The following is a 17405-nucleotide window of genomic DNA, read 5'->3' on the forward strand; positions in this document are numbered from 1 at the left end:
GAAAAAAGTATAATCTTAGTAGAATCCTTTTTTCTGCAAGTAAATGAGTTGTACACAAGGAAGATATGGGCTCTTTGACAATGATCGGACAGAAGTTATGCCCTAATCAACTCATTACAGTAATTCTTGATGATGATGACTAGGGCTTAGAAAGCTTTTTCACACACAGCGGCCCACTTAGTCCTTACCACTGCCCCAGGTCATCCAGTTTTCAATTTGCCCAGTGCCCCCATTGGCCTGGCTGGCACACCTACCTGTTTGGCATGATTGACACAGTGCATATACTGGGTGGCCAGAGCAGAGCATTTGAGGGTCTGGTGGGTGTTCTCACGGTAACACTGAAGAATTTTGGCCTGCAGATCAGCACAGACTGGATGAGACTCATATCGCCTGAAAACAAACACAGGGACCGCTGAGACCAATGGTCTTCATTCAGAATAAAAATCAAGGTTAAAGAACACATAAAACGCACAGTAAGACACAGATGTTGCAAATGTAGAAAAAAGTTTAAGAGAAAGAATTTTCCTTAAATTTTAAAAATAGCTAAATTTTTCCCATGATAAAAATGACAAAGGGTAAATAAATTTTAAGAAATTAGTTCCACTAATTGACACTGCTGTGAGTTAGTCTGGACAATATAACCGTCCCTTCCAAACTGAAATCATATCAACATGCCAGAAACTTGGAAGCCCTGAGTTCTCTCTTCCAATCCCATATCCACTTCGTCACAAAGTTGGAGATCCCTGCAGCCTGGTCCTCCTGCTCCACACTCACTGTCGTTACACTGCTTCCAAGTGAGCCACATCCTGGATTCAAGAAACAACCTCCCAGCTGGTCTCTCAGCTTTGACACCCTCTACTCCTGCCTCCACACACCTTCCAGAGGGTTCTTTCCAATAGGAAATCGAAGATGGTCTCTTTTCCCAGCACTTTCTACACAAAATACAAGGCCAGCCGGCTGGTCCTTCTTGACCAGGTTCCTGCCTACTCTGTTGCCTTCACCCCACAACCCTGCACACAGCTGAAGCCTGGACAAACCCAGTTCAGGGTTTGGTTCTTACACTTCTCTTCACGTCTAAGCTCATGCTGCTCTTGCTTCTGCAAATGCTCTACGCCCAAACTCCCACCTATGCCTATATATCTGGAAAAAACCTACTCATCCTTTGATACTTCACTCAAGTGTCAGCTTTCATTAGCTCTCCACCCCTCAACCCCGGTACAGTCTATCATTCTCTTTATGGTGACCTCATTGGTCCTGTATTCACTTTTCTTGCCATGTACGTGACACTGACTACACCATAGTCTAATACAATTTAGCAACCTACATTTACTAGAATGCAAATTCCAAGGACTGTGACTTATTTTCTTTGTTACCTCAGCTATTAGACATGGGAACCCTACAGAAGTCATGTAATACATTTACTCAATGAATACAAATGGGTGCAAAGAAAACATTTTAAAGTCCCTTGGGTTAAAATTTTGCTACTTATACTTACAAATCTCAGATTTTGGTCAGATTGCTTCTGTGAATATGTGAGACCAAATGTAAATGTTTCCAAAAAGCTTATAATATATGCTTGAAAATGATAATAAACCAAATGAGTTATACGAATGAAGGTAAAATATTAATACAGCAGGGAAGTTTGGACGGTAAGGACTACATATATACAGAGAAAAAAAACACAATATTACTACTTTTAATCTAGAAATTTGTGTTTTTTCAAATTAGTTTTAATACAAGAAGCTTCCAGTCTTATCACTTCTATTTTTGAAATTTAAATTTGTTATTTCCATAGTAATCTTGAAATCACATTATTTTAAATTTAATGGGTTCTAAAAAAAAACCCCTAGAGAACACAGGGGGAATATTTCTCATCAATAAGGAAACCCCTGGGTGACGATTTGTCTCCTCATTACTTTTATCCAGTACACTAAGCTAACACATATTTTGCTAGAATAGAAATGCAAAGCATGTTGGTGGTTCCCTGACTTCCTACTACCCTCTAAAGAACATAGACATACAGAGAAAAAAAAAAGTTTCAACAATTTTTCTATAACATCACTTTTTCATTCATTACCTTACTGCTTTGTCAAATACCTAAGAACAGAATTTAAATAGAATCCCAGGAGTTTCCATGCTTTAAGATTTCAAACTTCAGATGTCTGTGAATTTTTCTGGACACAGATTTCCCTAATCCTTTACCATGAACATCAGGATTTAAAAGGAATCAGCCGTGTTTCAAAGAGTATAGGCACAGATACCACTAAGTGACTAATTATAGCAAGACCTGCATCTAGACAAATATTGAATAAAATATGATTAAGCATCAGATCAGCTGAACCTAGCAAATACATGACTAATGACTAATAGCTCATAGGAAAGCAGGGTTACATTCTATCCTAGTGTTGACAACTGATTGTGTCTCCAATGTGTCTCAGATTTAAAAGCAAGGGGAAGGAGGTGAGGAGGGAAGGCTAGAACAACCCTGACCAGATATGCAGCCCTTCCTCATTAACATACAGGAAAAGACTGTAAAAATGAGCATCCACACACTGCACATCATAAAGAAGACAGTGTATTTTTTCCTTTAAAAAGTCTACTCACAATGGGATAATTCACCTCATGTTATGGACTCCTTAGAAAGAGGTAGTTTAAGTTGTAGATAAGCATGTATCCTGGGTTGAGCTATTAGTCATGCAAGTTAAAGTCCATGAGTTATTTATGATTTGAAATGTGTCAAAATATACTTTTATCACCACAAATCAATACTACTCACTTCCAGGGCTCTTGATTTCCTGTCTGGTGGTCTGTTCTGTGTGTGTGTGTGTGTGTGTGTGCAGTCATCCTCTGAAATTCTTTTTGTACACATTTCAATCTGTATTAATGATTCGATGGTAGAAAGAGGGGAAGAAGAATGGAAATCAGCATAAATTGTCCTCCAGCTCCTGGAGTAGACTCTGGGACATTTTCTTGGATTAATCTATAAGGGTAAAGGTTTGCCTCTGTATTGATCTGTAAAGCTTGTTATACTGCCCTAATGCACTGTTTTCACTTTGGGAAAATGCTAAATGAGATTGCTGTCTAACATTAGAAGGCCATAAAACACAAGCCATGGCACCTTCCATTCAGGATAAAGGTTTCAAAAACATTTCCAATATGCATTATGGTAAACCCTCCACATAATTATGGAGTCAGCAATTGACTTTTATTGACTGCTTTCATTCCTGCTGATGGAAAAAGCCCCTATTAGGCAAAAATAATGAAAGGCAGACTTTCAAGATACCTAGGAAGGAAAATTAAATCTTAGCAGCAAAGGACGATTAGACAAGTTAATTTCTTTGTATGTAAGGAAGAGGCAAAGACATGGTGAATGACAATGGTAAGAGAAGGATGAAATACAGATTTGGAAAACTTAAAACACTAATAAAGAAGTGGGAAGATCTAATAGTTACTCAAAAACATGTTTAGCAAGAAGAAATCGGTGGAATAGAGTCAACCTTTGAAAATATACATTTAACAAAAACAAGAAAAAAAATCCAGTTTTGTGGTCACTTGAAATTACTGGGAACCTTTCATGGATCCTACCATATGTACGCGCATCTCTTTTCTTTTCTTTCTTATACTCTTTTACTCTGCTCTTCCCTTTCTCTCCCCTCATCTCCACAAGCACTAGCAGCCCGCCCTCCCTTTGGCCCTCCCTACCCCACACAGTGGCACCAAAGGCCCAAGGGGTTGCTGACAGTACCAAAGGTAGAACTGGAGTCCCAAAGATATGCCCCCAGAACAAAATCAAAAGAAGCACTTCTGGTAGATATTCTGTAGCCTGTCACCAGTAAAACATTTTTTGGCTAATGTTTAATGTTAATATTCACTTAAAAGGCATCTAAAAAAATATATATCCAAGTATTTCTTCTCATTATACTAACAGGTCTATTGTAGAAACTTTGGAAAAAGACAGAAAAGAATAAAGATACACATTTAGGCTGTTTCTAATTTTTCACTGCTTAAAAAACATGGTGAAGGACATAAATTATTACTACCATTTCTGATTATTACCTTAGGAGACTTTCCTGTAAGTTAAATTAACTGATCAAAGAGAAATGAAAACAGTTTTAGCAAAAACAAAGCCGAGGGAGTATTCAGAAGTCCCCTCTTAGGACTCTATAATACAGTTACACTTGGTTATCTGTTTTAAAACTATCTGTTGGTTCCACTGCTGCCTCTATTTTCAAGTCTTAGAACCTTCTTTGATGTGGGTCTGAGCTTTACATTTCAAGAAAACTACTTACCCATCTTTTTAGTTCTGCTAATATTAATGGTAAGGATAATAAAGTAACTTCAGAGAAGGAAAAAATGTGAAGATAATACTCCTCACACCACTCTCCACTCAGAAGGCTAAAAAAATCATGTAATGACAATCAGTTAGCAGCCACAACTCCCAAGGCTCTAGAGGACACTGAAGTCACTCATTACGAGTCTAGGCATGCAAAGAAAGGATCCTTTCTCTGTACCTGAACCAGAAGTATGCTGAGAGAGTTCTACAGATACTACGATGAAATGTCAGAGAGAAGGAGAAGAGAGGGAACAAGAAGGAAAGAAGGAGGGAGAGAGAAAATGAATATGAGAATGGCTGGTGTTAAAAGGAGAATTCTAATTTTTTTTAACAGGTTCTGATAATGCATCCTTCATGGGATCAGGTGGTCTCATAAAACCATATTTTACACTAAAAGCAGACACGCAACACAGTCAGGGAATCAAATCTTTAGGTCTAATTCCTATAGCACAATGCAAAAACTCTATTTTTTTTTCTACCAACTTTTCATCAGCTGTTAAACCCAGTGATCAGGATTTCTGCTTTTCTTTTAAAACACAAAACTAAAGCTACTAGGCACATTGCCAATATTTAAAAATATGTAATCATTCACTTTTGTTTCTCTTATCACTTACAATTAATCTATCGTAAAATGCAATACAAAGGAAGAAAATATTTATCTGAAATGTACATTAACTTTTTATTTTTAATTTTACCTTAAATCTAAATATCCTAATATTTGTTTTCAGAGTAAAATGTAAATAGTCTCTAACAACGCAAGATCTGAAAAATTCAATTTTAAGCTTTTCTGACATTCTTAATAACTGCTAACCATTTTATTAATGACATTTCCATTTGAGCTGTAATCAAATTTCCACAATTACACTTCAGAAGTCCCTCTCTAAAGTGGTCCAAACAGCTCCAAAAGCTGCCTGCTTTGTTTCCATTTGTTTTCATATACAATTTGAGATGCAATTTCTTTTGATTACTAACATGATGAATGTTAACTACGATGTTTTCTACCATCACAACACAAAATGCCAAGCAGCCTCCACTGTTACCAGAGAAAGGAATGCTGACCTGGACATCACCTAGCTCAGCACTTAGCTCAACGAACCAGTCACACTGAGAGCAGACTATGACCTGTAATGAGGGCCATACTATTTAATCAAATAGCTACAGCTTGGGCTTTAAAAGAAAAGGTTAGCTTTGGCTAGCTAGAAAACAGAGCATATAAAATTCTATCCTGTAAACCCAAGGACTGAAAGAATAGTATCTATCTGAAAATACTTCAAGACTTAACATTTTAATTTTAATCCACTGTTGACCTTGGAAAAAGATGTCAGGTTCACAATTCCATAGTCGGATCCACAGGGGGAACGCGACCTGGAGGGCAGGAGGGGAAAGCACTGCCAGCCTTCCACTCCAGTGTTAGGACCCTGAGTAAAAGCCCTAAACCCGGGAAAATCCAAAAGAGAGGACCTCTGGCCACCTATCCCTGCTAAAATGAGCAACACAGTACTCTACACACACAGATACACAGTTCTTAGGCCAATAGGCCTCATAAACCCTAAACAGATGGGTACAAACACAACAAAATGTAAGGTGAGCAAACAACTTTTCAATTTTGCAATATGTTTTTCTTATTCAATAATATTGGGTCCTTGGAAATGATGGGAGGCAGGGTGGAAAAACCTAGGAGAGCAGGACTTTAACAACATGTGGCCACGTGACAGCTGGTAGGGGTTGGTGGCTTCTCTGTGGTGCTCAGGGGAGAGTAACACACCCTGACATGATGGGACTCCCCTGCTGCCTGGTTTCTTCTCAAGACACAGCTGTCATTCTACTCTTCACAGAAAACCCTCTTGGGATCTTGCCAACTGCACCAAACCCTGAGCTGGATCCCACTGTATGGGCTCACCCAGCACAACTGAAGAGCTGGAGGGTTCCTATTCCTCATTAGGGGTCTGAACTTAGGAAACTGGGTCTCCAAAGAATGAGGGTCCCCAGTTTTGTTTAGTTGTTTAACAGGTGGAAGGATTTGGGAAGTCAGGCATTTGGTATGAGGTGGAAGAAACAAGCCATTGGCTAATTTTTACTTTCCACCATATCTTGGTGTTCTTGACTTATATTTGGACTACGTATCTCTAAAAAGGGAGATAAAATTTTTACTTAATTCTTACTTAAAAGATACCAGCACTAAGAGGCAATAATTGTATAGAGTTTGGTGACTCAACATAACTGATGGCAACATGAACTCAATCTGGAAGGACCCCAAATAAACTTCCAGATCACATATAACTTAGAACAACCATGTACTCATGGGATGCTATTTTCTCAAGCCTACAAAGTCTTCTCAACAGGCAAAATTCTACAGCTAACAAATTGCACTTTCGTCTGGGTGGGGAGCCTTTATTTAGAGAGCTATAAGCCAAACCTCCCTCCCTTTCTTTCTTAACAATGCTTGAAATATTGCTATTGCTTAATAAATGTCAAATAATATATGCTGTAATAAAAACAAGCACTAGTGGGTTAACAATGCAGTTTTTTAGCAGCAGTTATATGAAGTATTCTGGGTAGAACTACCTCCTAGCACGCACATAGTGGGAATAGAATAAAATCACAGTCCATAGAAGTAGCCCTTGGTTATAAGAATTGCAAATTTGAAGATTATTCTCTTTGTCCTTTCAAAAGATCCACAGGTTTTGGAATGAAAATGTTAAATCTGAATCTCCAAAGGATATATCAATGTGTGAATGAGACCAAGTAATCTTAACACAGATCAAACTTTTTATTTGAATATCTCAATTAGGTTTCAGGGTCAAGAAAAGCATTGTTATTATTACTATTATTAAATAAAGGCATGGCATTTACTCTCTCCTGACTTTGTAAAACAACTGTTTAATTACATAACAGAAATATGTTCATCATGAGCCATACACAATGCATCAATCATAGATTTTTCCTTAAATAACTATTTTCTTAAATATCTATATAATGTATTCTACTTATGCTGATACCCCCAAGGCTTTGTGAGTTATTTCCAATCCCTCATGATGCTACTTTGGAATGTTCATCAAAATTGGTCTTAGGATTAAAAACATGAGGGTTGGTTGGTTCATTTATTCTTTTATCTACTCAGTCACTCCCACAACAGAAGGAAGACAGGAGGAACTGGGATAAGTTGAGGAAAGCAGAAAGATATTAGGAAGCAAAATAATCTATTGGAACTAGAGGAGAAAGGGAAGGAATCCACTCTACCCGGTGGCGGGTTGCTGTGCCCAGCCACTGGGAAGGAAGACGGAGAGAAATGGGGAGTTCAAGGCTGGGAACTAAAGCAAACTATGACATCTGTCTTTGAAGATAATTTTAATTTCAGGTTCTTGAAGGGGTGGTACTCCCTTTATCACCCATTTTTCCTGCAAGAAACCTCATGTTTAGAAGATGGGTAACTGGAAATAGCCAACACGGGAGTCCCCAATGTAGCCAAGGGACAGGGCACCAGGCCTGGCAATCTACAAGGTTTTTCTGGCAAAGGATACTAACAATCAACCTAAGACTTAATGAGAAAACTGTAAGGGAACATCAAACATACCCTCCCAGAAATAATCCTTCCCTATTTGGAGAAATACATACTTCATGGACAGTCTTATATCACTTTCCTCAATCTATTATAATAGCTTACAATCACAGACTCTTGCTGTTGGGTAGTATGCAAGCAGCGTTCTGTGCAGAAATATAAGTGGACACACATTCATGTGGAGCTTCTATTTTTAGGTGATCATAATTTTTCACAAAGAATTGCCCTTTGGGATGAATTTTATATGCCCCTCAGCTGAGGGGTGACTTGAGTGGCGCGAAGTTTGGTGAAATTCCATTTGAGTCGTCCATGCATAAAAATACATTCCAGTACCCCTACCTCTTCCCTGCTGTGATCAAATTTAAGAGAGTGCTTTTAATACCAAGAGAAGTCAAGAACAGTTTAATTTTAAAAATTTCAAAACTGTCACATATCTCAATGAGGACTGTGACACATTCTAAAAAACTAGGTTAAGACCAAAATTTAAGTCTGTGGTGAGAGAGCGTGTTACATTACTTTACGTGATATACTTTTTTCCACTACATTTTAAAAGCAAGATCCAAATACCAGATACACACTGGAAGGACTGTGTCTGTCTCCCTTAACTGAAAGAATTGCAAATGTATTTATTTTAGGGACAAGTGAAGAAAAAAAATTATCCATACTGATTTGCCCTTTAAGTGTCAGAGTGCTAAAAATGAAGAGCGGTGGGAGCAGCAGTGGGAGGAGGGGTAGAGTCAAGCCTTTTGTCTGTTTTCCATCCCTATGGGTTACTTGAAGAGCGGAATGCTTAGGCACTGCCACTGGAAGAGGGAAATCCCAAAATGGGGCCAATAGGCCATGCTGCCAAACTTCCTTGGATGCAGTGCTACGAGGCAGAAAGAATGTCATGTGGACATCAGAGCTGTGCCACTGTGTACAGACTAGGAAGGGGGAGTAAAGGATGTGCAGAAACAAAGGGGAGGGGAGAGAATACTAAATACTCCCCCAGGAAACTTATTTACTGGGGGAGAAACACACACACTCATAAAGGTCACAAGTAACACAAGGCAACCGAAGTGTCAAGGAAACAGTACAGGCAGTATACGCTACAGCTGTTCTGAGGGCATAACCATTCTATTGTGGGTGGACGGTGTGGGGGAAGGGGTAGTCTGGGGGGGTTCCAAGGAAGAGAGGAGATGGAACTTTAAAAAGCCCACAGAGTGAAGGGCAGGACTGTAAGAGTCAGAGGGCATTTGAGAGGATCTAGGTGAGCCAAGGTCCAGGCTCAGTCGAGTCTGGCATATTCAGGGGACTCAGGTTGTAGTAGAGGGTTGGAAGAGTTGGGTAGTGCTAAGAAGGGAGGGGCTGGGATATGGACAGTCTGCCAAGAAGAGACAGCACACCTAGAGTCTATCCTGCAGGTGATGACAAGCCACTGGCCTTTCTAAATGAGAGGGTGAAGTTATAAACGTACCATCTTGGGAAGGCAGTTCCAATGTAAAAATAAATCAGATGGATGGAAGTGGAACTCCATGGCAGAGGTCAGTGGAGCAGCACACAGCTATAAAGATGAAACAAGCTGATGAAGAGAATGATCCAGAAAGAATGGAGGCACTGGAAAGCAAGGATGGAATGATGTGGTAACTGAGAGGACATGGAAGTGAAGAAGATGAAGGACTGAGAGAATCACAGGATGGCTTAGGCCTTGGGGATTTAAAAAAGAAACATGCTCAAGTAATGACAGGAAGCTCAAGTGGAAATGACACCTCCTCACCATGATCTAAAGCGTGGAGTTGGAGCTCAGCACGATGGCAGGGCTACAGCTGCAGTGTCAAAATCCCCTGCAAGATGTGGTGGGGAGCACAGAGGCAAAGGGCAGGAAGGACAGCAGAAGCTTGGGGAACAGTCCAGACCTGGGGGTGACAGGGAGGGAAGATGGAGCAGTAGGGGAACTGACTGTGGAGAGAACTGGTGTAACACAGCATCACAAGGCTGGGGAGACCAGTTTCATGACAGACAGTCAAAAAGGAGGAAGACTGATAAACGGCCAAGGAATGTGCTCCATAGCAGGCTGGAGAAAGAATCTGAGCAGAGTGCGTGAGGCAGAAGCCAGGTAGAAATTGGTAAAGAAGAAAGTGGGCAGTGAAGAAGAAATGGAAGCGGCAGGATGAGGACTCCATATCCTTTAGAGTGCCTGTGAGATACCAGGCACTGTGGGACAAGATAAAGAGACTGAGTCAGGCAGACCTATCTAGCCCATAATGAACTGCTTTAAAAGGACACATCTGGCAATAGTAAAATACAAAAGGAAAGGATTTACCTCTGGCTGGAGATGACTAGGAAAAGTTTTAGATGAGATAATGGAATTTAACTAGGGTCTTCAAGAATGGAAAGGGCTTAGGCAGTTAGAGATGGGATAGAAAGGCATTCTAGACAGACAAGTAAATGAAGGAAAGGCAGCAAAAGAAGAGAGAAGAAAAGGCTAGAGCTGGAGGCAGTGACATCTCTAACAGACTTTTTTTTTTTTTTTTAAGATTCACATGGAAATTTACATACAGATTAAAGAGCCAAAATGCTTTCATCAAGGATACATTCTGCAAGCAGACCATGACATTCCCATCAAGTAGAGGAACCAGTAAAAATGTGCTTAAAAGTTAGGGAAGGTAGTGTGAAAAGGGTGAGTTTTCAATTCTTTGAAAGAAAGACAAAGAAGGGCAGGCAGAAAGGAGGGCATGGTCCTTGCAGACCTGGTGTGGTTAAGGAATAACACTTCAATTTCCTAAGAAGGATGTCCACAGTGAAGTATATTACAAAATGAAGCTGGCAAGATGGGGAGGAGTGGAAGGAAATGGTTTGCTGGGTGGGAAACCTCATCAGCTGGGTCAGTGCTCTGATAGCAAGAGGGATTCTGTGCTGATCGGGTCCTATAAGATGTGGTATTCTGGTGAGTAAGCCCACGCATGAGAAAAAAGCAGTACATGAGAAGAAGGTTATCCTAAAGGAGCTGGACACAGAACAGCAGAAATGGAGTATGAACTTGGGGGAGGCCCCGCTGCCTGGCCCTGCCTTGGTACCTCAGCAGGTGTAGGGGACCCCATGATGGGAGATGCTCAACACTGGCAAGGGATACTCCAGGCTCCTCTCTGCCCCCCAGGCTGTACTTTCCACTATAGCATTTAATTTTATATATAAGGTAAACATATCTAAGGCAGGAATATATTTACACATTTACTGATGAGCTTCACCTCACACTTATACTGAGTGTCCAGTACTTCCAGCCCAAGTCCTTTCTTGCTCTCCAAAACAGACGTGCAGTAAAGTGAATGGTTAATGGGTAATGGAAAATGGAATAAGAGTTTATGGATGCTGGACAGCAATGATTACTTATTCTGCATGAGCTCATGATTTCACAAGTTTAATTTAAAATCATATACCATGTATATGCTAACACACACATAAATATATATATATATATATACTTGACATAAATATCTACACTTGATCTTAGCCAAAAGGCTGAGAAATGATTATAAAATATATCTGAAAAAATACACAATTGCAAATAGCAGTTGCTTCCAAGGAGGGGAGTTGGATAGGTGGCCAAAGAGTTATGAAGGAGATTGACTTTTGCATATAATATTTACATTTTCTATCATGTGCATATATTGCTTATCAAGAAATAACATTCAAAAAAATACAACAGCATTTTATTTATATATATTGTATCCTCTGAGAAACTGCTGTAATAAAGTTTGCTTTTCCCCCTAGATGCCTGGGCACCACAATTCCTAATGGTGATGCCATTTCCACACGTTTTGTGGCACTAAATAGAAAACTGATTGAAAACTTAAAGACGGCAGATATGAAATCCCACATGCAAACTCTACACAAAGACCAAAATGTAAGCTGGGAAACAATTCATAATGCCCCCTACATTATCAGCCTTCAGCACAAGTTTGGCACAAACCCTTCTGATTTAGTATCTCAGTAACCTTGTGAGAAAAGAGACAGAGAAACCAACACATTATTGAAGTCATGGGGCAAGCCATTGGGTGTGAGGTTTAACACGAGCATTTGGAAGGCCTGGAAGCTTTCTCTATTCATGAAATCGTAAGTTGGCCCCTTCTCTGTCTTTTTAATTGCTCTCTCCCCACCTGCTTTCCACTTTTATTTATAAGTAATTCCCAAAGCTCAGATCTATGTCCCTACTCCTCTTCTAAGTTCCTTGTGAAAGTATTTTCCTTTCTTTAGGGGTACTCCTACAACTCTGTTTGTGACTGAAATGGATTTCGAGTCTCTTCACCAGTCAGTAGCTGTGTGATCTTAGGTTTCTTTAGTCTTCAGTTCTTCTATAAAATATACAATCAGTAATCTTAGCCATCTGAAGCCAGGGACTACATCTGATGATCCTCTTAGATTCCTTCTAAGACTCTACACTAAGTATCAACTGGTTATGGTCAATTTATTATTTGTTTTCTTATCCAAACAAGATTTTCTTCCTACTTTTCATCAACAGCAATATTGTTAGCTCATCATCATACACCAATTTTTGGTTCTTTTGTTGTTATTTATTTTCCTTTTTTAAAATTACTTTTTTTCTTGAGACAGGATCTCGCTCTATCACCCAGGCTGGAGTGCAGTGCTGTGATCACGGTTCACTGTAGCTTCGACCTCCTGGGCTCAGGTGATCCTCCCACCTCAGCCTCCTGAGTAGCTGGGACTACAGGCGCGTACCACCACACTCGGCTAATTTTTGTGATTTTTTTTTTTTTGCTGAGATGGGATTTTGCCATGTTGTCCAGGCTGTTCTCAAACTTCTGGGCTCAAGTGATCCACGCTTCTTGGCCTCCCAAAGTACTAGGATGTGGCATAAGCCACAGCACCCGGCTAATTCTTGATTTTCAAGAAGTCACTGAGATTGTTAGTTCCTGTTTTAAAATGCCTTTCACTTTTAACCCTTCCTCAGTTTCCCATATCCTTACCATAGGCTAAGTTATCACTTCAAGCATACACTACTATTACTTAACTTTCAAATAGTCTATCTGCCTCAGCTGCCTCCTTTTTGTGTTCATCAACACGAATTCTAGTGAATGAATAGCCTGCAAAATGCCAATCTTTCCTAGAAGTCAACCAGCATTCTTCCTTCTCCCTCTCCTCCACCTACCAAAGCTAATTTTAATTCCAAAATATTTGTCATACCCCCTGCCTCCTCACAAGGTATTACTTGTGGTGTTGCAAGAAAGAGTACCCACTGAAACTTTTGTTAAACCACTATTACCTATTCTGGCCTCAAAGTGAAGGACAGATGGTGACATTTGCAAGGTTGTTTTCAAACACAATCTAACATGAACCAGTAGTATAACAGCCGAAGAGCACAACTGCACATATTCCTAATGTCCATTCCCAAGCTATGTTATACAATTATAAAATCATTCTCTGAATTGATTTTATTTTCTTCTCTTGGATAAGGGCACTATCTACAGCAGCGATAAGTTTCCATAGGAACTAAATTCATTTCAAAAGGTTTGAACACAGAGGCTTTAAAAAAAGTGCTCAAACAACATACGAATTTTGTACATCGTGCCTTGCAGTCTTGAAATCAGAGCATTGTAAATGCTGACCTTTTAATCTCCTGAAAGTCCCTGGAAATGAGAAAATCGTCTCTTTCTATTTGGGAAATGGATATGTTTAAGGTAACTGGTAAGGAAAAGAACTTAGAAGGTGAGCTGCTAATTCATAATATCTCATCTCTAGCATTAAACACAACTAATCACACATGATAACACTATTTACTAATTCTTAGAAAATAAGTGCAGCATGCATTCAAGTAGTTGCTAATATTTTCCTACTTAATACTCCATAAATTAAATATAAAAACTAGAAGAAAATACACCTTCAAAGTATTTTATAGCTAATAAATGTGAGAAGTTTATACGGCTGTATAAGCACTGAACTGCACGTGCCTCTGTGAAACATCCACACGGTAACTCTGTAATTTGAAAATTCTAACATGTTTCTTTTTGTTCTGATTAAATAAAAGTATTCAGTACTGACGCCATAAGAAGGCATTAAATTCCAACATATCCCTTTGTATTGCATAAATGGATTTAAGCATTTTACAGAGACAGGCAAGATTTAGCAAATTGGCTTAACATTCTAGTCCGCTGCTGAGACTAAAACGAACAAGACCAACTATGAAGTATAGAAAACAACAATCTACCACACAGATTCTCCAAATGATTATGATGAGTCTCATACATGAGTATTTCAGAGGTAGAATCTCAATGATTTCTACGTAAAGGGATAATGATATATTACTGTAGGACCAAATAATGCATTTCTCAATTCATGTCTGGATTGGATTCACCATGCTGAGCTCCACTAGTTTTACATCTCCCTAAGGGTTCCAATTCAGCAGTATTAATATATGCCATTACACACAGCCCAAACCCCTTAATACTACTCTCCAGTTGAGTGTTTCTGGAGAAAAATCACAAAACTAGGGAAACTAGAGTCACTATAAATTCACAGGCACTAAATCCTGCCACAATGTTATGGCACTTCTTTGGTAAACTCACTCTCCCCCTATTACTAGGATTATTCACGCCATCTCCAGCCTCCTCAAACATCTTGCCTGGTTCTTTTCCCTTTCCACCCTTGGCTAATGTGCTGGCCTGTTGTTTCATTGAGAAAAAAAATAAACCAAAAGATAACTCGCTCATCTTCCCAACATAAGATCTGGATCTGCACCCATCTTCTCCTTTTCTATTGTTACTTTGGAGGAAGAATGTCTCTCTCATCAAAAGAAAGGCAATCCCTATGCATGGATCCAATTCTTACCTTCCCCCACCCTTGCCTTCTAGTGGGATTTTCTCTCCTGAGATGGTTCCCACCGCATTCTGTCATTCTCTAGAACAGTGCTATCCAACAGAGCTTTCTGCAGTGATGGAAATGTACTAAATCATCGCTGTCCCAACATGGTGGTCACACCACCAGTGGCAAGTGAGCACCTGAAACATGACTAGTGCAACAAAGGAAATGCATGTTAAATTTTACTAAATTTTAATACATTTAAACAGTCATAAGTGGCTAGTGGCTACCATGCTGTTGGAAGCACAGTTCTAGCAAATACCCTTTCAATTTCTGCCTCCACTTCCTTACCTTCCATCCATTCTTTTCTATCCATGCCAAAGTGGCTTTCATTCAACTGTTGGATAGAACTGCTCCTGCTAAAATCAGAGGCCTCTAAGTGGTCAAATCCAATGATTTTTAGTAGACATCTTATAGGACCCGATCAGCACAGACTTGTTCCAGTAAATTGCCCCTTTCTTGAAAAGAGTTTCTTGGCTTCCATAATACTACACTCTCCTGTTTTTCCTCCTGGCTCTCTGGCTCATTGTCTTCTAACCGATCCCTCAATGTTGGAGTTCCTTGGAGTGATGGTCCTGGAGGTCTCTTTGCTCTTCTCTCTCCCCTCTCTCCACAGATACCTCAACCGTTCTCATAGCTTTAAATACCATCTGTGTGCTGGTCGCTATCTAATTTGTATCTCTAGCCCAGCCCTCTTATAGGTGACTGGACTACTGCTATTTACATGGAAGGCATTACAGGTACCACATGTTTAAAACTGAACTAATTCCCTCCTCTACCTCCAATTTATTTTTTTTCTTCCCCATCTCAGTAAACAGACCCTCCAAGATCAGGGAGTTGTACTTGATACCTCCCCCTTTCCCCCTTTCATTCTCAATATCCATTCTGTCACGTAGTCTTGTCTAAATTCTAATAGATCTAGAATTGACCACTTCCTTTTCTTCTTTTCTTTTCTTTTTCTTTTTTTTTTTTGAGATGGAGTCTTGCTGTAGCCCAGGCTGGAATGCAGTGGTGCAATCTCAGCTCACTGCAACCTCTGCCTCCTGAGTTCAAGCTGATTCTCCTGCCTCACCCTCTCCAGTAGCTGGGATTACAGGTGTCCGCCACCAAGCCCAGCTAATTTTTGTATTTTCAGTAGAGATGGGGTTTCACCATGTTGGCCATGCTGGTCTCAAACTCTTGACCTCAAGTGATCTACCCACCTCGGCCTCCCAAAGTGCTGGGATTACAGGCATGGGCCACCGCACCTGGCCTGGAATGGACCACTTTGTATTTCCATTGCCATTATCCTAGTCCGAGCCACCATAACCACTTGCCTGGACTATTTCAACAGCCTCCCATGTAGTCCCTCTGTTTCCATTTTTTGTCTCTTACCCTCATCTCTACCACAATTCATTATCAAAACAACAACAACCAGAGTGCCCCTTTTTAAACCACAAATCTGGTCTCACAACTTCTAGGTTACAACCCTAACTCTTTTAAGATTTCCTACCTCTCTTGGGATACATCCAAAATAGTGATTATGACCTACTAGGTCCTACAAGATGTAACCCCTGCCTCCACCTCTCTTGACGACACTTTCCCACAATAGGTTTCCCTTCAGAACCCCAAAGGAGTTCAGCTCCTTCCTCAGGGTCTTACCATGCATTGGCCCTGCTGCCCTTCCCCTAATGCCTACTATTTTAGCCTTTATATCAGCTTTAAGAGGTTGTCTCCAATGCTTCACAGTCGATTCTCATGGGACATGCTCTCATAGCATTTGACAGTACTTTTCACAATTGCCATTGTCAAGTTATTTGGATGATCAGTTATTTCTCCCATTAGACCAGAAGCTCCAACAGGGCAGTATTCCCAGTGCTTGTCACATCTGCCAAACACCATCAGCTGCTCAAACCTTTCCCCCTGAGAAGCCACTGGGGTACCTTCTCCACTTCTCATCAGCACTGTATTAGCCAGTATATATGTGGGGGAACAGGCAGACCTGTGAGGAAGAGTGGCCAAACTACACATGTTCTTAACATCCCAACTGGAATCAAGAACCAATTTCCCAATAAATACTTAAGCTCTAGAATACAGTCAATACTTATGTTTTAGCCATTTACTGTGATGGTTAAAAACACAGGATCTAGCATCTAAAATATGCATATCCAAAACTGGGGTCTACTTCTTACTTGCAATGGAAGCTTGGGCAAGTTTCTTGATCTCTCTAAGATGCAACTTTCTCCTCAGTTCCTACTGTTTAACATTGTTGTGAAGATTAGTAAGGTAACGTTTAAGTTCTCCACACAATGTCTGGCACTGAGTAGGCCTGTAATAAATGGTAGCTGTTATTATTAATACACATTTATTGTTAATATATTTCTGCAGGTTATTCGGGGAACCTAACCATTAGTTATCATCTTCTTTCCAAAGAAAAATGAGCTGCTATTTTCAAACAGCCAACTTAAAAACCAAGTTTTAGAATATGATACATCTGAGAGTTGGTAACTGCTCATGAAGCTTGAAGGTGCCCACAAGGTGTTCAGGTGGTGGAAAAAGAGGAGGGCTGCTGCATGTGTTTTTGATGACGGGATTAAAAAGCTGTACTCATGTTAAAAATCACACCTCCAGCATGGGGTACATAATGAACACAAACCTACATATCTTTTCTTTCCCCAAGTA

General features: G+C 40.0%; 1 protein-coding gene across 2 annotated transcripts in view; it reads right to left on the minus strand.

The window, feature by feature from the left end:
* CHCHD3 (coiled-coil-helix-coiled-coil-helix domain containing 3) overlaps nt 1–17405 on the minus strand; it is a 294025-nt gene that overhangs the window by 11285 nt on the left and 265335 nt on the right. For both annotated transcript variants that reach the window (XM_032761772.2, XM_032761774.2), the window contains one exon: nt 255–390. In XM_032761772.2, coding sequence (XP_032617663.1) covers nt 255–390 — 136 coding nt within the window. The remainder of the gene's footprint in view (nt 1–254; nt 391–17405) is intronic.

The sequence above is a fragment of the Hylobates moloch genome, unplaced genomic scaffold (assembly GCF_009828535.3).
Source record: "Hylobates moloch isolate HMO894 unplaced genomic scaffold, HMol_V3 SCAFFOLD_1, whole genome shotgun sequence".
Classification (NCBI taxonomy): domain Eukaryota; kingdom Metazoa; phylum Chordata; class Mammalia; order Primates; family Hylobatidae; genus Hylobates; species Hylobates moloch.